General features: G+C 49.7%; 1 protein-coding gene across 2 annotated transcripts in view; it reads left to right on the top strand.

Annotated features, from left to right (window-relative positions):
• Ush1c (USH1 protein network component harmonin) overlaps nt 1-27231 on the top strand; it is a 43131-nt gene that overhangs the window by 7400 nt on the left and 8500 nt on the right. The window contains exons 2-20 of one of the 2 annotated variants that reach the window (XM_015504603.2): nt 1444-1511; nt 2887-3030; nt 3170-3308; nt 6441-6549; nt 6676-6700; nt 6897-6954; nt 7223-7317; nt 8898-8982; nt 9221-9280; nt 9425-9481; nt 9769-9911; nt 10955-11020; nt 11360-11484; nt 15408-15457; nt 19320-19472; nt 20695-20811; nt 21369-21851; nt 24323-24442; nt 25496-25546. In XM_015504603.2, coding sequence (XP_015360089.2) covers nt 1444-1511; nt 2887-3030; nt 3170-3308; nt 6441-6549; nt 6676-6700; nt 6897-6954; nt 7223-7317; nt 8898-8982; nt 9221-9280; nt 9425-9481; nt 9769-9911; nt 10955-11020; nt 11360-11484; nt 15408-15457; nt 19320-19472; nt 20695-20811; nt 21369-21851; nt 24323-24442; nt 25496-25546 — 2148 coding nt within the window. Of the gene's footprint in view, nt 1-1443; nt 1512-2886; nt 3031-3169; nt 3309-6440; nt 6550-6675; nt 6701-6896; nt 6955-7222; nt 7318-8897; nt 8983-9220; nt 9281-9424; nt 9482-9768; nt 9912-10954; nt 11021-11359; nt 11485-14267; nt 14342-15407; nt 15458-19319; nt 19473-20694; nt 20812-21368; nt 21852-24322; nt 24443-25495; nt 25547-27231 lie in introns of both variants that reach the window. The other variant, XM_048788446.1, reaches the window with a different exon arrangement.

Genomic DNA, 27231 nt, shown 5'->3' with positions numbered 1-27231 from the left:
AGCTTGTATAAGACATAGCAAGGGGTCTGGATTTGGATTTTAAGTACAATAGGAAGGTAATGGGTGACTTGATCTAACTTATCAAGATATTTTTGGGTGAAGTCCCCAACCTTCTTATGTAAGTTGAGGCTAAAGAGGGTAGAGATAGTCCAAGCTTGTGTCCTCATAGAGATGGGCTTTTGAGAGTGACCATTTGTGTGGCAGAGTGGGCCAGAGCCCAGCCCAGTATCCTAAGATTTAGTAGCACTGACTCAAGCGCATGTGCCATCCCCATCTTCTAGGGGGATGCCTCTGCAGTGAGGTAGGGAGGGAGCAGAAATTCTCCTGATTGGAGCAGCTTGGGGAGCTTCTGACACCCAGGCTATGAGTCCATGGAGCGCCTCCTCCTAGGTTAGGCTCATCTTCAGTGAAATGCCCAGCCTGATTTTAGGGGCAAAAGTGCTGCCAGGTCAAGACTAGAAAATTGCATTCCCTGCTCAGACTAGAAATCCCAAGGGTCTGGCCTTACAAGTCCTCTCTGTATTGGAATAGACAGTCAGTCCCTATTCTTCTGGAACTAGGGACTCTCAGATGAAGAGCTGAAGCCTGGGATCATGCTCTTGAGCCTGGAGGCTGAAGGGAGAGAACCAGAGACCCCTCCAGCTTCCACATTGCCCTGTTACTCCGTCCTGTGCTAAAGGGAGAGCCAAGGATATAGCACATAGACGAACAAAGAGCTGTCCCAAAGAGTGAAATTTGGGGGTCCCAGATCACTGACTCCCCAGGGATTGGGGTGCTAATGAAACAGCTCCTGAACCTGACCTTGGAGTCCTAGCCATTGACGTCAGCAAAGTTGAAATGATGTAACCTGACCCTCCCTCCAGGGGAGACATACAGGGACCTGGAGAGGGGGAGGAGTGGCCAGGAGGCTGACTAGCAGACAGAACTCAGGGTCAACCCAGCTTAGGCCAGGACGGGATAGGGCAGAGGTCCCCTAGCAAAGGTGTCGCAGAATTCAGCAGTAGGGTGCTTCCCGCCAGTGGGATGTGCTTTCCGAACCAGTGGCCCAAATCCTTTTTGAAAGCAGTTATCCGGCACTACAGCCACCATCAGGTAAGACAATGGGCTTCTTCCAGACACAGATGGCAACCACGGGGTGAGCAGCAGCACTGCCATGGGATGTCATTGTCACATGGGGGTTCCCGTCCTGTGTGTGTACACATTATCACTCCACCTTGGGACAAGGCTCAGCCTGGCCACATGGGGATGGGCAAAGCCTACACTGGCATGTTCTGCGTGGGTATGACATATTGGGGTCAGGAGGTCACCCTGACCTCTGTCTTCCTTCCTCTCTTCACAACTCTTCTTGAACTGCTGGAATAGTTTGGGTGTGGCCTCTCTTCTCTGGAGTCTACTATAGGTTTTCTGGGCCTGGAGCTGTAATTCTGCCCTTGGGTTTTACAGGTAGATTTTCTAATTGAAAATGATGCAGAGAAGGACTATCTCTATGATGTGCTGCGGATGTACCACCAGTAAGTATGCTGGGCCAACTCCTATGAACCAATCCCCACAGGGGTACTGTATGCTCAGGGAGCCCTGGGATGAGCTGTTCTAAAATAGAGGAACTTAGGGGAGCAGATGCTCAGTACTCCTGGGAGCCAAATGGACCTGCCATTTCAGCAACTTGTTTTAGCAACTATACAATTCTTTGCTCTTGACTCTGTTAGAGGTCAAGGGTACACTTGTGAAAAAAACAGACTGGTCTCCACCCTTAAGTTGATCACTGTATCATGGGGGAGGATTTAAAGTAGCCAGATATATTCAATAGAGTGCAATTTTTAGGACAGAAGAAGAAATGAAAGCAGGCCCTGGCCACTGCATTGGATGTCTCTGGTCACCTACCTGCTTTTTGATTCATTTGGCCCACATTTATAAGCTCCTATAAGTTACTAGGTAGCATGCAGGATCTGGGATGAAGAAGATCCACTTTGTTTCCTTGAGTCACTTGTGGCCTGGTCGGGGGAGGTGAACAGACATTATAAGCACCAGGAACTCTAGCATAAGTTACAATAAAATAATTGGTAAGTGGAAGTAAAAGTAGGAATTTAAGGAAAGGAATTTTCACTTCTAACTGAGGGGTCAGGGAGATGCCAGAAGAACTTGAGCTAGGCTATGAAGAATAAGAAATTGGGATGGTGAAATATTGGGGAAGGGCATCCCAGGATGAGGGTTCAGCATCATCAGAAATTCAGAAGCACAGAAGCACAGGATGTGGATGGGGAATGAGAGATAATCTGTGAGTTAGACCTTGGAGCACCCTGAGAGCATGCAGAGCCACAGACTAGAGACATTCCAGGAGACAGGTCATGGAGGACCCTGAGGCCACCAGGTAGAATGGATTTTGTCCTCTAGGCAGTAGGGAGCCATTGAAGGATTTTGAGAAGGGAATGACTTATGTTAGTAAAGATTCCATGAGAGTGGGCAAATCAGCAGGCAGCTGGAGATGCAGAGGTGTCTGAATTACGTGAAGGCACAAGAAAGATACTGAATTTCTAGAGTTTAGCAGCTGATCAAACTAGAAGATCAGAGGGTGAGACAGCTCATCACGTCTCACACAGAGCTTTCCTGTGTGGGAAGATCCTGAACTTTAGAACTAGGCAGAGCCGAGTTTGAAATCCTGGTTGATTTCATGTGCAGAATGGGTTAACAGTCCCTAACTCACAGATTTCCTGTGACACTTATGTGAGAGAAACAAGCTCTTCCATAGCTCATGGTCCAGAGTTAGAAGTTCTGGACCTTTCAAGAGAGTTCTTAATTCCTAGGCCTGGGCCCAGTGGGTGGGGAGCTGGGCTGGGTCAGAGGTCTTGGTCAGGAGTAAGGCACCAAGCATCCCCTATATCTCTGCAGGACCATGGACGTCACTGTGCTTGTTGGAGACCTGAAGCTGGTCATCAATGAGCCCAACCGCCTGCCACTGTTTGATGCCATCCGGCCACTGATCCCATTGAAGCATCAGGTGGAATATGATCAGCTGACCCCTCGGCGCTCCAGGTATGGAAGGAGTCACTAGCCCAGAGGCAGGGGTGGAAGAGGTCACCCTGGGATGAACTGAGTCTCTCACTAGTGGGCTGGGCAGTGCTGGCAGTCAGGCTGAGCTGGGCCATCACTAACCCACCCCACACCATGGCAGGAAGCTGAAGGAGGTGCGTCTGGACCGGCTGCACCCCGAAGGCCTTGGCCTCAGCGTGCGTGGGGGCCTCGAATTTGGCTGTGGGCTTTTCGTCTCTCATCTCATCAAAGGAGGTCAGGCAGATAGCGTTGGTCTCCAGGTGAGTGAGCAGAGTCTAGGGAAGAGGGCCCCAGAAGCTCAGACTTCCTGCCTCCCCTTCATCTGCTAGGTGGTGTGGTGCAGTACAGGCACCCACTCTCCTGAGCCTCTGGGAGAGGAAGAGGCTGCTGAGCCCTGTCAGGGATCTGCAGTTCCATAGAAACCAGGTCCCAGGCAATCTGTTTTCTTGAACCTAACTGCTGCCTCGTCCCAGATGCTGCTGCCCCACTGGCCCCCACCTCCCTACTTCCTGAAGGAGGATCATAGTTATGTTCAGCACCCGAAGCCTGGCACAGGTCACCTTTAGCAGCAGGGAAGAAGGCCCAATGTAGCATGATGCTTAAGAATATAGACTCTGAGACTGAAGTGCCCAGTTCAAAATCTGGCCTTGCTGTTCATTAAGCTGTGTGAATTTGGTGAAATGACTTAACCCCCGGCCTCAGTTTCCCCATCTGCAACATGGGGTGATGATGAAACAATCTACCTCATCAGGTTGTACAAGGAACAAAACTGAATTAGTATTAGAAAGCTTACAACACTGCCTGACACGGAAGTGCTTTGTGTTTTATAAATAAGCAGAGAGAGGGAGACAGTGAATGATTAACAATGTGCTGGGCACAAGCTCACGTGGATTCTCACTGTTTGCATTAGATGTATCATCCCAAGTTATAGTTAATAGAGGTTTGGAGTCCAGTAAGTGGCAGAGCCAGGATTAGAACCTGGGTCTCCTAAGGTCAACCCAGAGATCTCCCTTTAACACCTCGGGGTGCCTCTCCACCATGGTCCCTGCACCTCCATGTCTGAGCAGAGCAGGGTAGACATGCAGGTCTCACTCCTCCCGGAGCCTGGAGCTGTGTTTTTGTCTGTTCAGGTAAAGGAGGCCCTCCCCACCTCCCAGAGCTTCCAGAGTGTTTGTTATCGAAATCCCAATCCCAGAGGCCAAGCCAGGGGCTTCGGGGGGCTCCAGCGCTAATGGTACCAGAGAGTGAGGAGTGGGGGTGGAAATAGGGAGCTGACAGACATGGCTTTGTTCTGATCCCTGTCTCACGGCTCGCAGATGGCGTCTGAAATTTCAGCCCCTTCATTATTCCTTTCCTCTGAGGCACATTTTCCAGCCCAGAAACAGAGTCAGAGAAATAAACATAATGAGCGCCTCTCTTGGCATCATCTGAGGCCCTCTTTTTTTCCAGGGCGAGCTCTCCTCCTCAGATGAGCATTTCTCAGCAGTGCCCCAATGCTTGGGGACGAGAGGACATTTTAATGAAACTCAGGTTTTACCTTCCCAGCTGTTTCTCAGGCTTATGAATTATCCACCCTTTCTTGTGCTGATGGACTCATCTCTCCTTTGTTCCACGGACCCTCAGATGTTCATATCTTCGTGGTGCCTGCACAAAGGCCCTTTTGCAGGGTTCTTTGTGGAGGGAGAGCGAGAGGGAAGTTGATCCTGTAACCTGAGCCAGGAACCCTGTGGGAATTTTATTCCTACTGAGGTCCTGGGCAAGTTCCCTTTAGGAACAAGAAAGGGAACTTCACTCAGAGGAGCTTGGGAGAAAACACTTGCGTCATTGACCTACCTGGGTTCATGTTTCCAAGGAGATCTCAGGCCTGAGGACAGCTGGGAGAAGATTCTGGAAGACAGGGGAGAGGCACGTTCTGTGCCAAAGACCCTGTGCTGATTTGACCTATGAGTCTGGGTCCCCAGTGAGGCTCAGATCCTCTGATAGGACTTAGTCCTGGGACTCCATTCCTCTGCTCTTGCCCCCTAAAGGAATTCTGTATTAAGTCTCTGTCCTGCACGGAGGCAGCCTGTGCTGTACAACTTGCTGTACCTACTAGGGCTAGAAAATGATTCTCTGTGCTTTTGTGGTCCCAGCTGTATAATGGACAGAGCAATCCCTGCCTTCCTGTGGAACTCGAAGGCTCTGACAGGTGGCAGGAATCCAGAGAGGACAAGATGCAAGGAACAGTAGCCAGGCTTGGCCATTTGCCCTTCTTTTCTTCTTCTAGACATCCAAGAGACAAGGCTTGTTGTCTGTCAGGAACACCTGACTTGGGATCCTGACAACCTTATTTGTTCATGGGGTGACCTTGAGCAAGTTATTGCACCTCTCTGGGCCTCCATTTCCTCATCTGATTCACAGACACACAAGTTCCTGCCCTGCAGTTTTGCTGTGAAAACTAGGTATAAGGAGCAAATCCAGCAGTTCTCCTTGAATCTGATGTCCCCATAAACCTAGAGAGTTCTTTACTGAGCCCCTCATTTTTGTGCCTTTTTGAGTCTCTGGATATCTCTGTCAGGACTTCCCCTCCCCCAAGAAGACTGGGGTCTGCATCTGGAGAGGGAGGGGATCATTCCTGGCAACAATGAGAGCTGACTCTGTAGGAGTGCTATAGGGTGGGAGTTGGCTTGTGGGGCCCTTCAGAGGCTATGTGTCCCTTAGCCCCCATAGCATCCAGCTATGTACTAACAAGTCTCCAAGGGGTCAGCACATGTGATTGGAGTTAAACCCCCAGCTGCCATGCATTGGCCTCAGACTGAAGAGGAAGCACCCAGGATCCAGTTACTATTTTGCAGTTTCTGCCTACATGACCTTGGACAAAATATCACCTCCCTGGACCTAGGTGTCACCTAATATCCGAGGGCCCTTCAGTTCTGTGCTTAGTCAATAACAAGCTTCAGTCTGATCCTCAGGCCTTGAGTGCCTGGACAGGCAGCAGTAGTGTCCAGCAGGGGCAGTGTCAGCATGTATCCCCAGCTAGCCCCGCAAGCCCATGTCTCCCAATCCACTCTTGCCTAAGCTCTGAGAAGAGGGACCTGAGCCATGGGTTTTGGGCTCAGGCCTAATGATAACAATCATGTGGGGTGAAAGGGATGCCAGAGTGAGGGGACAGAGACCTGAGTCCTACTCAACTCCTCACCCCCCCATCTTGGTTTCCTCATCTGTAAAATGAGGCAAAAGGAAGTACCACCTGCCCTGGGATCCCTCGGTCTGGTGTGGGGTGGGTTGGTTGTGACAAGGAATAGGCATATATAGAGGTTTAGCCTGGCCATGAGCACCTGGTGGTGGGCTTTTCCTGCTGCCAGATAGATGCTCCCTCCACCTGGTGCTTATTCCTTCTCTCTGTGGCCAAGGTGGGGGATGAGATTGTCCGGATCAATGGATATTCCATCTCCTCCTGCACCCACGAGGAGGTCATCAATCTGATAAGAACCAAGAAGACTGTGTCCATCAAAGTGAGACGTAAGTGAGACCAGAGGGTGGTGGGGCTCAGTAACTGTGGACTGGAGCAGACAATGGGATTACTCAGCTCCCGCAGGGACAGAGAGGGCAGGGAGCTGCCCTAACCCCAGTGCTTTTCTCCCACAGACATTGGCCTGATCCCTGTGAAGAGGTGAGTGAGACCCTCCTCGTAACACTCTTTCCTTGTGGGTCCAAGGTCCTGGTATCATCCCTGGGTCTTACTCCTCTACCCCCAGGTCACGCTGTTCCTGGGCCAGTGGAGGCTGCAAATGTGGCAGATATGGACTTCGGGTCTGGTCCCTAAATCATCTCTAATAACCATTTGTTCTATTTTTTCCTCTTGTCAGCTCTCCTGAGGAGCCCCTCAAATGGCAGTATGTGGATCAGTTTGTGTCAGAATCTGGGGTAAGGGCTAGGACCCACTGTGATGGCGCTTTGGTGGAGTGGGTTGGCTCTAAGGACATGATCTTAGGGCCTCCAGGACACCCAGAATGCTCCTGTGGAGTGGTGGGCCCTCAGCTGGTCTAGCTAGTGTACAGACCCACACCCCAGGGGAAGAATGACCATCTGGCCTGTGAAAATTAGGCAGTACTTACCCTAAAGATCTCACAAGCTCAAAAGACTATTTGCATGTACATTGACACCCAATGACCTGCTTTTGTTCCTCCTCCAGGGCAGTCGAGGCAGCCTGGGTTCTCCTGGGACACGGGCACACAAGGAGAAAAAAGTCTTCATCAGCCTGGTGGGCTCACGGGGCCTTGGCTGCAGGTGGGTGGCAGCATGCCCTAGGCTCAGTTGTTGCAGGGAGACCCCCAGCGAGCTCCTGATGCCTCTTCCCTTCTTCACTGCTGCATATGAGGATACTTGTCCATCAGTGAGGTGACTTGTCCATCAGTGATGACACTTCTTGTTGCCTGAGTTCCACTTAGCCACCCAGAGCCAGAGGGACAGCTCCAACAGTTTTCATTTTACAGATGAGGAAATTGAGGCCCAGAGGCAGAGCCATGGTCCTTGAGTGGGCCCTTGACTCACTGCAAAAGGACACTGCCCATCTAGGCATCTCTGTCACAGTTCTCTTGTCACAGATTACCTCATGGCTTTCCTTAAGAGGCAGTCAGGGAATTCAAACAGGCACTGGGCCACACGAGGGGTCAGTATCAAGTATGCAGGTGCCACAGTCACTCCATGGTCAGTTCCAGCCCTGCCCTGCCATGCACAAGCTCCAGAACCTGAACCACTTAACTTAACCACTCTGAGCCTCAGTTTTTCCCTCTATAAACAGGGGAACATAATACCTATATTACAAAGTTTTTGCAAAAGTAGTAAACAAAGTACTAAGCTTAGTGCCTAGCAGGTAGTAAGTGGCTGGTAAGTGTTGGTTATTATTATTTATGTTATTCTGATTATTTCCATTCCTTCACATTTATTCAACATTTTATAAGTGATAAAAAATTATCTTTCCTTTCTGGAAGATGATAGCAATATAGAAGCCAAATGCATAGGTGCCACATAGGGTGAAAAGGACTCTGAGGGGGATACATCCTGCGTCAGGGATGGCAAATAGGTTTCCTATCTGTGCCATCTCTAATCAATTAGTAGGTGGCTTCCTGGGGTACTGTTCTGCAAAGTATTTTCTCTTTTTTTAGTACCAAGAATTGAACCCAGGAGTGCTTAACTACCAAGTCATATCCCCAGCCCTTTTTAAATATTTTATTTAGAGTCAGGGTCTCACTAAGTTCTTAGGGCCTCCCTAAGTTGCTGAGGCTGGCTTTGAACTCTCAATCCTCCTGCCTCAGAGATTCTGGGATTTACAGGCATGTGCCACTGTGCATGGCTCTGCAAAGGATTCTAAAGCTGTATCCAGCTTGCTTGGAAAGAGTGCTATAGTTACTTAGTGATATGTGCCACAGATCTAGGGTAGGGAAAAGAATGAACAAGTGCCATCCTTCCTGTAGATGTTTTGGGAGCACATGGGAGGGGGCACTTGCTCAATCTTGGGATAGAATAAGGGATCTACTGAAAAATTTTAAAGGAGATAGTATTTGAGTCATAAGGTATGAAAGGAAAGTTCTAGAAAGAGAAGAAGCAGCACATGTGGTATATTGGGTGAGGATAGGGTAGGGAGAATTACAATTAGTTTTCTGTGCCTGTTACCCAGGGGAACAGTGGAAATCAGGCTGGAAGGGAGACAGAGATGGAGTCTGTGGGTCCTGAATTCATGGATGAACTCTATCCTGGACACTGAATACCCAGATAGAGGATGATAGACAGGACATTGAAAACAAGCGAGTGCTTCAGGGGACAAGCAAAGGTGGTAGAGCTTCATCCGCATTTCCCACCTTTCACAGCATTTCCAGTGGCCCAATCCAGAAACCAGGCATCTTCATCAGCCATGTGAAGCCTGGCTCCCTGTCTGCAGAGGTGGGATTGGAGGTGAGTGACCCAAATGGCATAATATTTGATATCCAATATGATAGTTACGGAGTGGAGAGGTGACAGGGTGGGCTTGAGGCCCTCCCAGGGCCTCCTCAAAATTTTTCGACTGCTTTACTCATTGGGAAGAGTTGTTAAGCAGCCACTTAGACTCAGCACCTAAACCTGGCACCATGGAGGAGCCCTTCCTCCAGATGAGTGAGTGTAACACACCAGTTCTTCTCCATCTTTCCTTCAGACAGGAGACCAGATCGTTGAAGTCAATGGCATCGACTTCTCTAACCTGGACCACAAGGAGGTAAGATGTGAGGGTCTTTATCTGCTGGCCTTATCACCTTCCCACCCCACTGCTCACCCCAACTACCATGGTGTCTGTGGTCTCTGCCTGGACTGCCCTGGTCTATCTGTCAGACCCCAGATGACTGACCTCCTGTTCCCACAGGCTGTGAACGTGCTGAAGAGTAGCCGCAGCCTGACCATCTCCATTGTAGCTGGAGCTGTAAGTCCAGAATGAGGTGGTGGGGGCCCCATGACCCCTGACCCATAACCTATGACCTCATATCTCTGCCACACACTCCCAGAAAGGGCCAAGGGCCTGAAACACTGATGGTAGAGAAAAAGGGCTTCTGCCCAGCAAGAAGCCTGGGTCAGAGACCTCCAGAGTTGCAATACACGGGGAGGCACAGCACTGAGAAGGCAACCCAATCTTGGCCACCCCCAAAGCCATGGCTGTGGATATACAGCTTTCCCAGGGGCCTGAACAAAGGGCCTCTTTTTCCCCACCAGGGCCGGGAGCTGTTCATGACTGACCGCGAGCGGCTGGCAGAGGCACGGCAGCGCGAGCTGCAGCGGCAGGAGCTCCTGATGCAGAAGCGGCTGGCCATGGAGTCCAACAAAATCCTCCAGGAGCAGCAGGAGATGGAGCGGCAGTGAGTGGCCCATCCGGGGGCCCCCACCTTCCCAGACCGCCTTTGCCCCACCCATTTTGACTCTTGTCCTCTGCTCCTGCACAGACTTCATCCCCACTTCCAGGGCTGTCCTCAGACCAAATAGGTTAAGCGGCAGGTCAGCATATCAATCCTCTGCCTCAGACCACCAGGCTCCTCCCTCCTTGATGAGGACAGCCCCTGATTTCCAGACTCCAGGACTATGGGAAATGAGGCTCCCACCAGCAGCACTGACATGTTGAGTACCTACCATGTGGCTGATGCTGATTAGGACCTTGCTTATGTTATTTAATTTAATCCCCACGCCAGCCCTGTTTAATAAGTGAGGCAGCTCAGGCTCAGAGGGGTTAAGCATCTTGGGTCCAAAGTCACACATGACCAAGCTGGGATTCACATCCACACAATCTGACTTAATAACCTGGCAGTCCCCAGAGGGTCACCCACCTGTGGTGCTAACCACTCCCCACCAGGTGGTTAAAATGATGGACTGAGAAAATAAATGGGGCAAGCAATTCATAAAAGAAAAACCACAGTCAAAATCCATATGCAGAAATACTCTCAGCACTTAATAAGTATTTGAAAAAGGAAGGAAAAGGGATTTCCCCCATCTCCAGCATCAAAGAACTAACCTGGAAAGCCACACTTGGTTAGCAACTCCTGCCTGGGGTCTGGCTGGGCCCTCCTCTGAGAGGACCCTCTCTCAGTCCACGTCCTGCTTGTTGTTAGTCACTCCATCTAAGAGTTTGGAGGGGAACACATAGAGTGTGGCCCTCATGTGAATCTGCCAGTCATCTCCTGTGGCACAGAATATCTGCCTAGCTATGCCAGACAAAACCTCCCAGGAGCAGAGGTTGTGTAGACAGACTTGTGTTGGACAACTTTCTCAGCATCAAAGCTGGTGTAAGCATCCTGGGAAGGGAGACTGCAGAAAACATTTAAAACTTTTCTCAAATCAGGAATCAGCTATAAGGAACAGTTAGCTTTTCTTGCATAGACTCAGACATGCCTACCTGCATTTATTTTAGGAGGAGAAAGGAAATTGCCCAGAAGGCAGCAGAGGAAAATGAGAGATACCGGAAGGAGATGGAACAGTGAGTATCTTGGGTTTGTGTGTGCCTGCACATGTGGTGCTCATGAGTGTGCTTCCAGGAGTGTGGCCAGCCAGAGGTCACCTCTAGGCCCAGTTTACCTGGCCCTCTGTCCCCTAGTAGCTCCTCCTTTATTTGTAGCCATTCCACACTCCTAGTACAGCCCATTATACCAGGGCAACAAGAACTTAGGTGTTTACTCAGAACATCAGCTCCAGGGCCAGCCTTCCTTACCACATTAGAACCATGAGGCCGCTCCGGGCTGGTTAGGGTTCTCAGGTAGGCAGGAGATAGGCCCGCAAAGGTTCTGATTCAAATCACAGGTGTGGGGTTTAATTTCAGGATCGTGGAAGAGGAAGAGAAGTTTAAGAAGCAGTGGGAAGAAGATTGGGGCTCTAAGGAACAGCTCCTCTTGCCCAAAACCATCACTGCTGAGGTGCACCCAGTACCCCTTCGCAAGCCAAAGTGTAGGTACCATGTGCCAGGGGAAGAGGTCCTTCTAGGACCTGGGGCTGGGGGGATGGACAGAAATGCTGGCCTCCCTCCACTAACTGCCCATGGCTCTCTCAGATTCATTCCCTTCATGGTGGTGCAGCTGAGTGTGAGGGGCCATTTTTCAGGGTTTTAGGGTGGGAGGGATCTGTCTGCCTCCTTGTCTGGGGCCTGCTCCACACACGAGCTCACAGGCTCTCCCCTACAGCACACATGCACACAGGCCACTGGGCTGCTGCAGATGGGAGAGCGAGCTGTGCAAGAGGAACTGGCTCATGTGATTGTTGTCTTAGTGTGTGGGGTGAGGTGCCCTTCTGTCTGGTTCTAGACTGGGTTGGGATGAAACCAGCAGCAAGAAAGAGGAAGGAGCTCTGGTGGCCCGAGGTTGGTGGGCAAATGAAGGAGGAGCTTGCCTGAAGTGCCTCTTTCACCTACATCCCTGCACATGGGTGGCTGTCACACCACTCCAGGGATGGAGACAGGGAGAGGACTCTGAGACCCCTCCCAGATGTCAATGTGGGTCTGGTGGCTGCACCATGCTGGGATCTCAATCCCCACCATAATTTTTATCTCCTCTTCACTGGTCCATTCTTACCTCTACCCTTCTTACCTTACCTCTCAATCCTGGCCTCCACCAGCTGCTACCCTGTCCCCAGGGACCCAACTTAGAGAACCAAGGCTCCTCTCTCTGTTGTGTGGTAGCCAACTGGAATTCTGTAGTGGGGTCTAGATAGCTCTGTCCCAACTTTGGATCATATCTGAGTCCTAAAGGGACACTGCATTGCCAACACAGGCCTCTTGGACTGAAGCAGGTAGCTCCCAGAATTCCTTCCTGGCAGCAGAGCACAGTGTCATCTCATGGTTCTCTCAGAAAGACAAAGCATGCTGTCATCACCTTCCCCTATGACATTCAGTACAAGCTGAGGATGTGGCCAAAGCTGAATTCCTGGTGAATAATCCCTGTTTTAAACGGGCCGATAATTTGCTCTTATGAGTGAAATGGGAGCTTTGAAAAGAGAGAAATTGATTGTAATTGCTTCTCATGAAAGTAATACTAGTCAATTTAGTGCCTTCCTAGAAATTAGGTCTCAGCTTCACAGCAAGGTGCACCCTCTCAGGAACCATGGAAAATAAAAGCCTTTCACTAACTAGGTATTTGTTTAGCATTGTTTTAACCAAATCAAGTTTCTTGAATAAAAAGAGTAAGACCTTTGCCTTTGCTTAAGATACATGTATTCCAAGGCCATTCCACAAAGCACAGGATTGATGGCCGCAGTCTGCCAGCCCCCCAGGGCAGCTGCCACAGCCATCCATCTCTATATGTACCCACAATTTAATCCTAACTTGGATATAAGTCAGGAAATGTAGTAGAGCTTCTGAACAGCTCAATTCCTGTCTTTCCCTGCTGTTCCAAGGCAGCTGGGATGGTCATGGTTTTGTTGGGCTCATTGGCTACAGATAAAGCCCAACATGGCTCGTTGGCCAGCCAGCCTCAGCCCACCCAACCTTTAACCAATCTGGGACCCAATTAGCCAGTAGGTGAGGCCTGACTAAGGTTTCTGTGCCTGCAAGGGGTGAACCTACATTTTTTAAAAATAGGGAAAAGTGTGGAACACCTTTAGCCTAGAACATGAAGGCCCTCAGTGTAAGGATGTGGGCAGGACAGACTGCTCCCCCCACTAGCTGCCCTAGAAGGTTCTGAAAATTGCATCAGCCTACCTATCCATGATGATCCAGCAGCACCCTAACATTCTACCAAACCCTCAGCGATATGATAACCTGTCACAGAGGTCCCTAAAGACCCTTTCTTAGCCAGAGCAGTGGTGAAGGGGTGCTGTCTTTATTAAGGACTCCAGAGCTGGAAGGGCCTTGGGAGATGAGGAAGTTTAAAAGGGATAGCTCTAGCCTTCTGACCCTAAAGGACTTTTTAAATCACCCCCCATCCACAATAGACCTATGATATGAAAGTTTATTTTTTTTTCTTCCTTAACTATTTGGTAATCCTTTGTCTTCCCACTGTTTTATCAAGAAGTCCTCTTGTTGGCAAAGGTATCAGTGTTCTACTGTTAAGTAAATATAATTCTAGCCTAAAGCAAAGAAACTTAACATACAGCCTTTTCACAAGCCCATGGGCAAGGAAGCTTGAAATATGACAAAGTTCATCCTTCCACAAGAAGTTTTCTTGCTGATTTTCTGCCTTCTAGACCAGGGTCCAGCTTGGAAATAATTGGAATGGATGGTTTCTTATTCTGTCCACATGATGTCTTCCCAACTATATATTCCCTGTTTACCTTTGGGAAGTCCCCACTCCTCAGGATCCCCAGCCTCTACCTAATACCCACCCAGCTCAGACATCCCCAGGGTACCCAGAGCCCCAGGGCAAGGGCAGTGAGAAGAAGGCAGAGGATGTATTGTCCCCCGGCAAGTGTTTGCCCTCAAATGTGTTTAAGATTCAGATGTTCCCATCTTCCTCACCCACTTCCCAACTTTCAACTGGGCACCTTGAAAAATGGTTCTCAGGTGTCAGGCCCCTGTTGTTCACCCATTTTACAGATAGAGAAGCTAAATGTACTAAGGTTGAAAGTACTGCATGCACCATCCAGAGTGAGACGCCTTTGCTCTGGAATCCTGAGCTTTTGCCCCTGCCTTTCTTCCTTGGAAGAAAGTGGTCACAGGTCCCCCAACTCCTGGGAAGCCCCCTGGCCTCTCAGCCTCCTGAGTCCTCTTGGTTCACCAGTTTCCTCTTTTCCCCGGGTAGATGATCAGGGAGTAGAGCCTGAGCTCGAGTCTGCCGACGACCTGGATGGAGGCACAGAGGAGCAGGGAGAGCAGGTTTGCGCCCCCGCTTCACTCCCTGGCCTGGCTGTGCCCTGCTTGCCCTGCCCACCTCCTCCTGAAGCAGTGCAGACACCTGACTCCAAGGGGCTGGCACATGGTGGAGGCCCCTGGGGTCTGTGAGGCTGCTCCATGCCCCAGCTTGGCCCAAGCAAAACCTTAGGACAGAACACATGGCCAAACTGGTAAATCATCAAGCACGTGCCAGTGCAACTGAACTGCTGGTGCAAATATTTAAATACTACCCAAGTTCAAGTGCCCTCTCTGCTCTCTGGCCTCTCCTCTTTCCCAGATCCAGCAACTAAGGAGGTAGTGCCTAGTCCAGCAGGGGGCTTTCAACAGCCTATTCCAGCTCTATTCCAGGTGGTTAAAGGTGGGCAATTATTTAAGCCTTTATCTCAGCCCCTAAGAGCTCAGGTTTGGGGGCTTCCCTTTCATGCTGTCACCTGGGGAAGAAAGGGGCTGCACCCTGCTTATCTGGCTTGGATGGGCAATCTGCTTTTCTGGGGGCATATCTTCTGCCCATTGCTGCTGGAGCCAGCCTTTCAGATTGACCCAGCCACTGCCTCTCTTCAATGATGAAGGCAGAGGACTGGCCTCCTCTGTGAGACAACACAGTTTTGTTCTGTCTGATTGCAGTTCTAGGCAGAGACCCAGGCTCTCTTTTGTCTTGAGATGTTTCTTGGATGGAGAACCAGGCATCAGTTAGAGAGGGCTTTTTCTCTTTCAACGGGGTTTTGTTTGGAGATGATATCTGTGATTTGGAAAAGTTCATCCTTCCACAAGAAGTTTTCTTGCTGATTTTCTGGCACTGACTTCTGGAGTCAGTGTCTGAGAGGGAGGGGGGCTTTTCTCAGGTGGTCTTGGGCCTGCTTTGTCCCAGGTGAGGCCAGGTAAGTTGAAAGATGGACAGAGAGTGTGATTTTGCTGTTGGATCTGCCAACGCTGCCCTTCATCCCCCAAAACCATGCATTCCTTGGAAACCCAACTCTCACCTGCTGCCTATGGATGCTCTGGCCCTGTGGAAACACGTCTCACCATTTTGTTCTCTGTGTTCTTATAGCTTTTGGGTGGTTTTACCGGTACGATGGCAAATTCCCAACTATCCGGAAGGTAGGACAGGACTGGGTGCCGTGCTGGTTTGCTCCTCAGTTTGCAGTGGGGTTTGGACTTTAAAATTTTTCTTTCCCTATCAGTTCTGAACAGTGCCATCCACCCATTCCCTTGGAGGGCTAACCCTGCCTGCATCTCTGTCAGGGTGACACCAAATGACAGAGGCATCATGAGGGGCAGAGGCATCATGAGGGGCAGGTATACCTGTCATGAGACTTGACCAAGGACCATCAGACTCCGTGTGGGTCTATACCAGCTCCCAGGGGCACAGGGCAGGGCCAGGAGACTTCTGCTTTGTTCTGACAGATAGAACCAGAATCCATGACCAGGAATCTGGGATCAGAGTGAAATACCAGGGTAGGTGTACACAGAGCCACTTTTCCAGGTTCAGACTGGCTACCCACATAGCCTCGGGTTGGACAGGAAACTACACCCATCACAATTCTCTCCTAGAACTATCTCTGCATTTACCCAGGATTATACATTTTTTTTCCCCAGTTGCTGGGGCTGTTAATTTTCTGTTTAAATCTTATTATAGTATCTGCAGGCCCCATAAAATTTTCCTGTCCTTTGTCTTTCTAAATCACTTTGGCATTTGATTATATAAATGCTGCTGTTAATAACTGTAGATTGGACATTCAAGATGGCTTGGTATTTGGAAATCAGCCTATTAACATAAATCTGAGTGAGCTAAATTGGATGTTACCAGCTCTCTCTGGCAAAAAGTCAATACTCCAGAAACCAAAGCACTGGCAGCTAGGTGACTGATGCTCTGCAGCTTCTCCCTTCCTGTAAAATGGGGATATCAGATGTGCCAGGAAAATCTACCCCCTTTCTCCAACACATTCCCATTAAAATTATAGATAGCAATATTCTGGCTGACACAAGTTATGTGTTCACCCAGAAGCCCAGATCATGATATGTATAGGAGTGAGTAAACTTTGTACAGAACTCCCTGGAGATGTCTTCTCATACTACCATGGTCCTTAGTCTCATAAAATTATCTTCTTTATTTTTCAGCCTGACTCCAGGGCTTAGGTTTCTAATCTTCTCTCCATACTGTCTCTATTAGAACTCAATTAGAGAGGGCAACACACATACACACACACGGAATTCTTTTTTTTTTTTTAAGAGAGAGAGAGATAGAGAATTTTAATATGTATTTTTTAGTTTTCAGCGGACACAACATCTTTGTTTGTATGTGGTGCTGAGGATCGAACCCGGACCACACGCATGCCAGGCGAGCGCGCTACAGCTTGAGCCACATCCCCAGCCCCACACACACGGAATTCTACTAGAAAAAAATAATAAAAGGAAACAGGTCAAATCTTTTCCAGGCATTAATAACTAGGAAATGTGAAAGAGCTAGAATCTCTTGCACACATCCATCACAAACCAGGTCACTTGAAATTTGCCCTTGGTAGAGAGTTAGAGCTGGTTTCCACTATTTATGGGTCCTATCATTTCAGAAACAGCTGGCACTATGGTTTTCATTTTTATTTCCAAAAGAGAGAACAGTTGCACCTAGGTAGAAGCAAGAACGCATCACCCCATCTGCCTCTCCTCTCACCTTGACTGAAAGTAATATTTGCCATGAATTTGACAGCTAAAAGGACAATGTAGTCATGTCCCTCATGCTGCTTTGAAAATCCATCATCATTTTGCCTATAACCGGGGGAGATGCTTTGTCTCTCAGCTAGAACACCAGGTCCCCAGGTAATACAAGGGGACATCCATGGCCATGATCATTAATGCACAAAATCCCCCTATGAGAAAAGAGAAAGATTTGTTGACTTCTGCTCCTGCTCTGAGTAAGACCCTCTGGGTCTCAAAGCCTCCAATCTGTAGCCCTACAGAGTCTATGCTGGGACCTGAAGTATTCATGGTTCCAACTAAGACCTTTCACCAGAACTGCTTAAGTCAGTCATGCAGAGCCCTTACTTGCAAGGGCCCACAGTCTGGCAGAGTAAGCAGATTCACACACAACTAAGTTACCTGGGTGGGGGTTGGGGGAACTGGCAGGGAGACTTGCCCTTCTGCATCTGTAAGCTGCTCTACTGGGGATGGGACAGAAACGATTTACTGTCAGCCTGTCCCACTCAGAAGCCCTGGCTCTACAATCTTAGCACTGGTGGGTCTTTTTTCAAATCAATAGGAAATTCTTTCCTATCATGGTGGTCCCTGTGGGAGGCCATGCCTTTATTCTAACAAACCGCAGCATGTTTCTGGCTCCTCTTGGGGAATTGCTGTTCAAACCTACAACATGGTGGTAGGGATTCATTTCTCAACTGAGCCAAGACTTTAGTGAACAGCATGGGCAAGGAGGACTCAGAAGCAGGAATAAAGAAGCATTTTATCAAAAGGCTCATAGACCGCTCTGGAGGCAGGTCCCAGAAGTGACCACTTCCAAAGCATATTGGCTGTACATGGAGGTGAGAGTTGTCTTTGCTTGCGGGTGAGGATAGTATAAGTCTGCAGAGATCCATAATGACTCACCACCCCTCTGGCTATGGATGAAAGCTGTATGTCCATTGCTGGGAAACTCAATTCCTCATTCCTGCCCTTAGATACTAAGATGATTCAAGAAATCCAAGAGCAGCCCCAGGAACACTTTTTAGAGATAGGGGATAAGCTCAGTGAATAGAGGATTTCCACCTAGTTCCAGAAATTGCCCAGAATGTTGGCTTTCTCTGCATCCCCTCTCCTGTCCTCCATGCTGCGTGTGGCAGGGGCTTACCCTCCCTCCTGCTGTTGTCTCCTTGTCCCTGGCTCATCAAGGCACAGTAGAAAAATTGATCCAAATCCTGGCACCATCACTTACTAGATGTCTGATATCAGGCAAGGAACTTCACCTCTCAGAGCCTTCATCAAGAGAATGGGACAAAGCCTACATTGGAGATAATCAGTGTACATCCCATGGCACACAGGCAGTCCATAAATATTCATTCTCTTCCTTTCTTACCCTTGGGCTTCCTTGCAACCCAATGGCAAAAGCAGCCAGGAGAATAGGTTCTGAGAGTCTAATTTAGCAGGGTCTTTTTGCCCTGCATCTCCCTCCCCAAATCCTTACCAACACTGTGAACACTGTAGAGCAGTTAGGCCCTTTCCCCACCTGCATCTCCTAGCCCTATGGCTCCCAGCTAATCCTCAGCAAAAGTGCCCAGCTCAGAGGGAGCCGTGGATTTGACCTCTCCAGGACGGAAAAGTCTAGAACCTACACATGAGGGCAAAATCCAGTGTCCCTGGCTCTGGGCCCCAGATCTAAGTCTGCTCCCACCTCCTCCAGTTCAGGACAGAGGATCTCTGCAGATCTGCCAGCTCCCCTGGATTTTCTCTAGAATCTCCCAGGATGAATCTTTTAGCATCGGAACATGATCCACCTTTCTTCTCAGATATTGGGGAAGGCATGGGCATGAATGCTAGGAAATAAATACAATGCCTTTTATTTAGACAGCACTTTGAAGTTTACAAAGCCTTTTCATAGATGTTATTTCACTGGCACTAAATAAAAGCCTGTGGGGCAGGTATTACCCCCATTTCTGTTAAGGTAAATCAAGCTCAGAGAGGTTGAGAAACTTAGCCAAAGTCATACAACTAGTTAGTGAACTAATAAACCAATTCTTCTGCCTGGCAAAGGAATGTGTCTTCCACTCTGTAGTGGACAGCAGTGGTCTTCCTGTCCAAAAACCTGAGGTCTGATGCCCAGTGCAGTGGGGCAGAGCTGGGGTGGGGTCACCATGGCAGAGGGTAAGGGGGTTTGCCCAGTGTTGTCCAAGGACTGGATGCCCTGTTTGCTGTGCTGTGCTGGTGTCAACTACTACCTTGTAGCCCTTGTCATATAAACAATGACACACCTGCTCAGAAAGGAAAAGATAAGAAGAAAGCCAAGTATGACAGCCTGCAGGAGTTGAGAAAGAATAAGAAGGAATTGGAATTTGAACAAAAGCTTTACAAAGAGAAAGAGGAGATGCTGGAGAAGGAAAAGCAACTAAAGATCAACCGGCTGGCCCAGGAGGTACGTGTCCTGCTCGTAGGCCAGGCAAGCATCTCTGGGACAGTTTGGTTATCCCCTGCATTGTGCTGTCATGGTGCCAGCTGCACTTGTGCCCCCCAGATGGACTTCAAGGATGAGAGCCTCCTCTCTCCCCAGCCTGGAGAACGAGACCATCCCACCTTCCCAACACTGTCTGACACTAACTCCTGGTATGGGTTTGAAGCTAACCTCTCTGCCCAGATTATAGGTCTAAGGCTAGTCATTTAATGCACCTGGCTAGAGGTTTGAGTCTATCCCCTCTACTCTATCCCACCAGAGTATGAGTCTAAGGCTGGACCTCTCCCTCTTAGGTGTGGCAATGATGCTAGTCTCCCTGCTTAGGATCTGAGTCTGAGGCTAAACCCTCTGCCCAATTTGTAGATATGCAATTAGTCTTCCATTCATCCATCAAAAGTTCTGTTCATCTAATCTCCCTACCCAGGTTTGTGCAGATATTAAGTCTGAGGATATCCCCAATTAATCAGGCTATGAATCTAAGGTTGCTCCCTTCAACATAAGGTATGTCTGAGGCTAGACCTCTTTAATTTAGGAATGTATCTAAAGCTGTCCCCTGCAGACATGTCCAAAGCAATAGCACAGAGTGAGCAGCTCCTATTTACTAGGTGCAGTTGTCAGCTTAACTCCCTGGATACAGGGGGTATTGTTCTTTCTGCTTCTCTTTAATGCTTCCATGAATCAGAATGCCAAACTGATTAGATTATAAAACCAAACAAGTCCTGGGAAATGTGAAGTGCATTAGGTCTGGCATTCAGAACAAATTAGCTAGAAAATTAAAAATAAGATTAAACTTGTGCTTCGGAAGACAAGGCAGCCTGGAGGGGGGAAAAGAGTAAAGTTAGATTCTTGGAATGTGCATGGAGGTTACAAAAGGATTGTTCTTGGCACATCAAGAGCCTCAGTGTTTGTGGGGATCCTGAAGTCCAGCTAATCCCATGCAGTACATAAGCCCCCCTGTGAATTTGCCTGTGGGTGCTATTAGGTCAACCTGACATCTGAGCACCTTCCTCCCCATTGTTTCCACCTCCTCTGGGACCAGGTAGAACAAGGCTGAGTCTTTTTCCAGATAGGTGACACCTCCACCAGTGTTCTGAGGTTTTTAGAGAAGTGTGTGTATGCTATTGCTGCCCACGTGATTCACTTGTGCCCTTTGTCTTCTTCTTTTGGCGCCGGTCCTGGGTCCCAGGTGTCTGAGACAGAGCGGGAAGACCTTGAGGAATCAGAAAAGATTCAGTATTGGGTGGAAAGGCTGTGTCAGACACGCCTTGAGCAGATTTCCTCTGCTGATAATGAGATTTCAGAGGTAACAGATCCCTGCTTTCCACTGAGTCCTCTTGTTGCCTTCAGCAAGATCTACCCTGGGGACAACGGGAGGTGTGATGGCCCCTGGCAAGTGTCACCAGCCACATTGGTACCTTTTCACTGCCCAGTGCCCACCCCTACCAGCCCACTTCTCCTTCTTCTCTTGGGACATGTCTGTATTTCTGCTTGTCTCCAAAGTGAGCACTAAGTCCCAGTTGGTCTGAGATGGTCCTAGAAGGCCTGTCATCCTGCAGTAATTACTAGGAGGGCCTCTTGTACACTCAAGTGTGTTCCAGTTTAGAGAATAAACTATCTGATCACTTTACTTATCACCCTCAAATGGCAAAACTTGGGCCTCTCATGCATGGGCACTCCCAACCAGCCAATAGGCTCAGTGGGCAGCCAGGTGGCAGAGAAGTGGCACCCCTTGGTTCTGGTTGGAGGGTGGGGGGATCCCTAATAGCAAGAGAAACACATTAGGAGAGCATTGTACTCAGCATATTGTGAAGTGGAGCACAGTGAATGTGGACAATTATAGAACCTTCTTGCAACCCCCAGATGACCACAGGGCCCCCGCCTCCCCCGCCTTCTGTGTCTCCCCTGGCCCCACCTCTGAGACGCTTCGCAGGTGGACTACACCTCCACACCACTGACCTGGATGACATCCCCTTGGACATGTTCTACTATCCCCCCAAGACCCCCTGTGCCTTGCCTGTGATGCCCCACCCTCCACCCTCTAACCCACCTTCAAAGGTCCCTGCACCCCCTGTGCTTCCCTCATCGGGCCATGTGAGTGCCTCATCCTCACCCTGGGCACAGTGCACTCCACCTGCCATTCCCATCCCTCCCCCTCCATCCATTCCCACCCAAGACCTCACTCCTACCCGCCCACTGCCCTCGGCCCTGGAAGAGGCACTGAGCAACCATCCCTTCCGCATTGGGGACACCAGCACTCCAGTGGAGGACTGGGAGGCAAAGAATCACAGTGGAAAACCTGCCAACTCCCCTGCCCCTGAACGGGGCTTCCCACCCACCCCGAAGGTACAGCCCCTGTTCTGCATGCTATGCTTGGAAACAGAAAGAGTGGGGAGGGCTGCTGTTTCCCACACTCTTCATGGCTCCTGTGAATGGAGACAGGACAAAATACCATCTCCTCCTACTTTCCGGAAATGACCCCCAAGCTGTGTGTGGACATCCTGCATGAGTATGGTTTCTGCTGATTTTGAGGTGCTCAATTGCATGGTGGATTGCTGGGCTCTTGGAATGTGCAGCAATATATCCATTTGATGTTCATTGCTCTCTCTGAACTCTTGGCTAGTGTTGGCCGGTAACTTGCAGTGAAAAGATATGTTAATGAATAGCTAGGTCTGTGCCACATCTGGTCATTGCTTGACCTTATCCCAGAAAGCCTTGAACATGTGAAATGACTCCCTGGAAGAAGGGGAGGTGGGTGGGGGGTATCAGAGAGAGAAGTATTAGGCTTTGGAAATGAAGAGATGGCACAACCCAGTGCGGTATTAGGATATTACAGTTCCATTTTCCATGGTACTAGTCAACTGCACTGGCTCGGAGTGTAAACTCAGAGATGTCTGGCCAACATCCAGCTAAAGGAAAAATGAAGATGAGAAAGTTCCTAGATATCTCCAAATTTACTATTAAAAGAACAGGGATGTTTTTCTTGGACATCAGGAGATTGAACAGTGATCTTTTCAGAAAGATATGTTTCATATTAATTGTTCTTTATCCAAAGATTATTTTGGAAGAGGCAATCCCTGAGGAAGACACAGAGCTTTGATCCCTTGCTTCTGTCACCATGGGATGGCTCGAGTCTAGCTAAGGCAGTGGGGATCAGCTGGTGAGGGGACAGCCTCAGCAGCAACTCGCCAGTGGTTATTATTAAACCTCCCTTTTTGAGTTCCTGCAGAGGAACAGAATAAGCAGCTCAGAGCATTCAAGAGAGCTTGGAGGAAGGAAGGTGGGAGTGAAGGAAGTGCCAGATGCTGCAAGGCTGCAGCTCCCAGAAGGCCTCCCTCTGGACTCCTGGGGGGTCCTGGGCCCACAGCTCACACAGAGAGGAAGCAGTCTGTCTGTTCCATGGATGTCTTCCCCAGAGCCCAGCCAGGAGCTGTTTTTCAGGGGGCTGAGCTAATCTGGCACATAGAGCCACATCCTTCTGTCTAAATGGCCCACACCAGATGGGCAGAAACTATTCCTCAGAAATTTGATTCTGAAGTCATTGATTGAGCCCCTGCCATGTTCTTCTTGGTCAGAGGGGAAGAAAGACTGTCCCTGACTTGAAAGCCAGGAGATTGCTGTTTGTTTACTGTTTGGCTTCATCATATCCATCAGCACTCTGGTGCTCATGCCACCTGTCCTGCCCAATCTCCTCCTCCTTGCATGCCCCTGGTGAGTGCCATCAATGCTACAGCAAGAAGTGTGACTGATGACATATCTGCATAGCCACCAACAGGCCTCAGGTAGTGGAAACAAACACTTGCCTTAGCTTAACACATGTGCCTACAATGCCAGCCCCTGCCAGAGTAGGGTTTTCAGAACCAGACCCACTGCCTGGCATGCCCACCTCACCACTGAGTCATTTGTTCAGCCAACACATGTTTACTGAGCACCTGCTATATGTCACTCTGTGCCAGGTATTGTGAACCACCATTATCGGGGAGCTGCAGTCCCTGTCCAAGACAGTCAGTTAGGAAAGACAAACAAGCAGGCAACTAGAACACTCCAGGGTTGAGAGGGGGGTGCACAGGCACTGTGATGAGGTGCAGGGATGAAAGAAAACTATTGAGAGGCTTCAGGAAGACAGTGTTATAAGAGCTGAGACCTGGGCAGACAAAGCAGGAGAAAAGAGCATATGCAAAGGCCTGGAAGCAGGAAAGCCTGGCATTTGAGGCTAAAAATCAGGCAGAGTAAGAGATCTGGGAAGAAGTGACAGGTAAAGATGGAAATGAAGGCAGAAAAGTCAACAAAGGACCAGTTGAAGTGTTCTGGGCAGGGTTCTGACCTGATCAGATACATCTTGCCCAAGATGTTGAGTGGTTTAGGACAAAGAATCCCCTGGATGCCACTCTTAAGTCCTTAGCCATGGCATCTGGATGCTCTATGCCTCATGCTGAAGTCCAGAGACTTAACTGTGGCCAGAAGAAATAGCCCTTAAGAGAGGGGAAGCTAGATGGTCCCCCATGACTAGCAAGAGAGGGCCTTGAAAGTGTGTCCTCTGAGTGACAGTGGGTCCTGCTGCCCTTAAGCCAGATTCTGGCTCAAGTGGCTGGTTCTTTAACAACCACCACCCCCAGTAGTTTCTGTGGCCTCAGACTACTCTGTGTCCAAAGGACTTCTCCACTCTGTGCTGAAGATCACACTCCTGCACGGTGAATGGACCAGCCTGCTCAGCATGTTCATGGGAGTGGATTTGCATGTGTTCAGAAGTGCTGTGGTCAGCCTTTACCACCTGCACCATGACCTTACATGGGGCTCTGTTAAACTAACCCCTGTAGACATTTTGCCCAAGCCCACAGCCTCCACGAGGCCCTGGCATACCCACCATCTCCAAACCTGTCATGGTCCACCAGGAGAACAACTTTATCTACAGGCCAGCTGTGAAATCCGAGGTCCTGGTAAGCCCCTCAGTTCCCCTCCAAGATATCTAGAGAAGAGAAAACCAGAGCCGTGTCCCCTGGGTTCTGCTGCCCAGAGAGAATAGTGAGGAGCCACACAAACTAGGATCAGGTGTCATCTTGTAACCCTCACGTTGGCCAGGAGGTGAATCTGCATGGGTGGCCTGCTCAGTGGAATTCCTGTTCCCTGCTTGCCACCCTGCCTGTTAATAACTAAGACAGTTGGAGCCCTCCATGTGCCATGCTCTATGTGGTCTCATTTAATCATCACAACAACTTGATGGGATGGCTCTGATTATCAACCTTCTGTAACCCTTGAGAAAACTAAGGCTTAGAGAGGTTAAGTCGGTTGCCCTAAGCAGAGCCTAGATCTACTTTCTTCAAATCTTTCAGACTCCAGAGCTGTGCTTTTACCCACCTTGCCAAAACTTGCAAAGATCTAGTCTCCCTGGTCCCTGCCCCAGGGACTGTGTTACATGGCCTGGGATACCCTGAGGTGGGGGACTGGCCAAAGCAGACCCACTCCCTGTCTCCATTTTACTTTTCGCTCCTCACTAGGTCTGGGAGGGAGTCTAGGGTGTGGTCCAGGGAAAGTAGGAGGATCTACCCACCCCAGTGCCCAAAGTCTGAGGGAGCTGGGGCTCATGTGCACCCTCCAGAGGTGCCAGCCACCAACTGGGAAAGAAGCCAAGCCAGAATTTTTATTCCCCTTTCAAGGAAACCCTATCCAAATGTCAGGGCAGGACAGCTCAGACACTTATTTTGAGATTTAGCTGTCCCATCAGCTCCCCAAAGAGCAAAGGTCACACTGTTGGGATGGCCTGCTGATGAGTCCATGTTACCGTCTCTGATTAATGATAGGGGTGTTGTCTGCTTGTCTACAACTGAGCAGCTGCTGCATTGGGAGACATAAGGTGCACCCCAAAGTCAGACTGTGTCTAGGGAAGAATACTGGCCGGGCAGCCCCAGGCTGGCAGCCCCAGGGCTTGGCACCAGGGGGCAGACGAGACCTATTGGTAACATTTGGTGGGGAATTTTTTTTTTTCCTGGCAGCCACAGGAGATGTTGAAGAGGATGGTGGTTTATCAGACAACATTCAGACAAGTAAAAAAATGATACCTGTCGTGTGCTCTGGTCCTCCCCACCACCCATCCCTCCCACTCCGTGACTTCTTTCTCCCTGGGAGTGCCATTTGGTTGTGAGGCAGCCCCAACTGCCATCTGCCAGGGATCCTTGGGCCAGAGCTGTGTCCCCTTGCCTGCAGTTGAAGTCAAGGAGGCTTTCATCAGATGGGGATCCAGGGTGTATTAGAGCCTGTGCCCCAGCTGAGAAAAGCCACAGAATCCCTGGGTGCTACCTCGTCTGCTGCTGCTTGTTCAAAGAGGAGCAGGACAGAGGAAGCCCTCAGAGGGTCACAGAGGCCAGGACAGGCCTTTGCTCCAGCCCTAGATGAGAAGAAAGGGGCTACCTTCCCTGTCTTGTTCCCTCTTGGAAGGTCACACCTTCACCAAACTCTGCCTGATGCTGAACCAGTCACAGGAAGAAATGGCATCTCAGCTCTCCATCTGCCCAGGGTACTCCTGAGCACAGGGACATGCATGCCCTTGCTGGGCTCTGAGTGGTGTCAGGCAGACAGCCCCATAACCTTCCCACTTCTTGGGGGTATATCCAGAGCCAGCCATTGGATTGGTTCTCCCACCCCCCAATGAAAGAGACCCCCAACATAGAGGAGATCTGGCAGGCAGCCCTGGCTTCTCCAGCCTCCCACTCACAAGCTGATTTGATGTCAGGCATGGAGCAAACTGGGAGTGTCTGCAAAAAAAAAGCTGCTCTGAGCCCAGGACCAGGGAATGACAGGCATCAGCTAATGCCCGGAAAGCATGCCGTGCCGAACACAGCTGCTAAATACATTACATATATTAACTCACTTAATCTTTACAGCAACCCTGGGAGGTAATGGCTATCACAGTCTTCCTTTTGTAGGTAAGAGGCAGAGGGACTTGGAAATGTGTCCATGATGGCACAACCAGTCTCTGACCCTGGATGGGAAAGCAGAAGGTCAAGCTCTGCGATCTGCTCTTCAATGCTGTGTCGCTCAGCCTCTCAAAGCAATGCCATGGCAGAAGAGGCCTTGAAGGGCCTGGTGTTTAGGACAGAAACAGTCCCCCTAGTCTGAGACTCCAAGCTTGGAGCAAACTCTTTTTCCCTTGCCTACTAATTAGGTGATCTTAAGCACGAATGTCTCCTCTCAGGCCTCAGTTTCTCTGTGTGTTTAATGAGGGCTTGATCTACTTCTTTAAGGGCCGACCAACCACCACGGCTTATGGGCCTCTAAATTCACACTAGACATGCCTTCTGGCCCATCTCTGAGATGGGTTTTCAGGGTCACAGGGAGAGGAGGCTGGTGACCACCACTTCCCAGCTTTCCAGAAGGAACAACCAGAAGTAGGCAGCCCCATCTCAGTGAAAGAGCATGGGTGCAGATCCTGCAGAATGACCCTTCTCGTGTGTGGGCTTACTGCATCCCTTCCTGGTCTGTCGTCCCCCAAAACACAGGCCAACCTGGATATGTCCTCTGAGCTGAACTAGGTTCAAGACATCTTTGGGGTTGAGCCCAAGAGGTGAAGGCCATGAGGAAAGGTGGTAGGCAGATACCCAGGGATCCATCTGCTGATACTTGGCCCTCATCTTGTCCCCAGAGTTTGTTGCTGCATGCTGGTGGGGAGTGGGGAGATCCTTGCTCCCCTCCCCACCACCAAAAAAAAAAAAAAAAAAAAAAAACCTCTGCC

The sequence above is a fragment of the Marmota marmota genome, unplaced genomic scaffold (genome assembly GCF_001458135.2).
Source record: "Marmota marmota marmota unplaced genomic scaffold, marMar, whole genome shotgun sequence".
NCBI lineage: Eukaryota > Metazoa > Chordata > Mammalia > Rodentia > Sciuridae > Marmota > Marmota marmota.
This window is presented reverse-complemented; position numbering and strand designations above follow the sequence as displayed.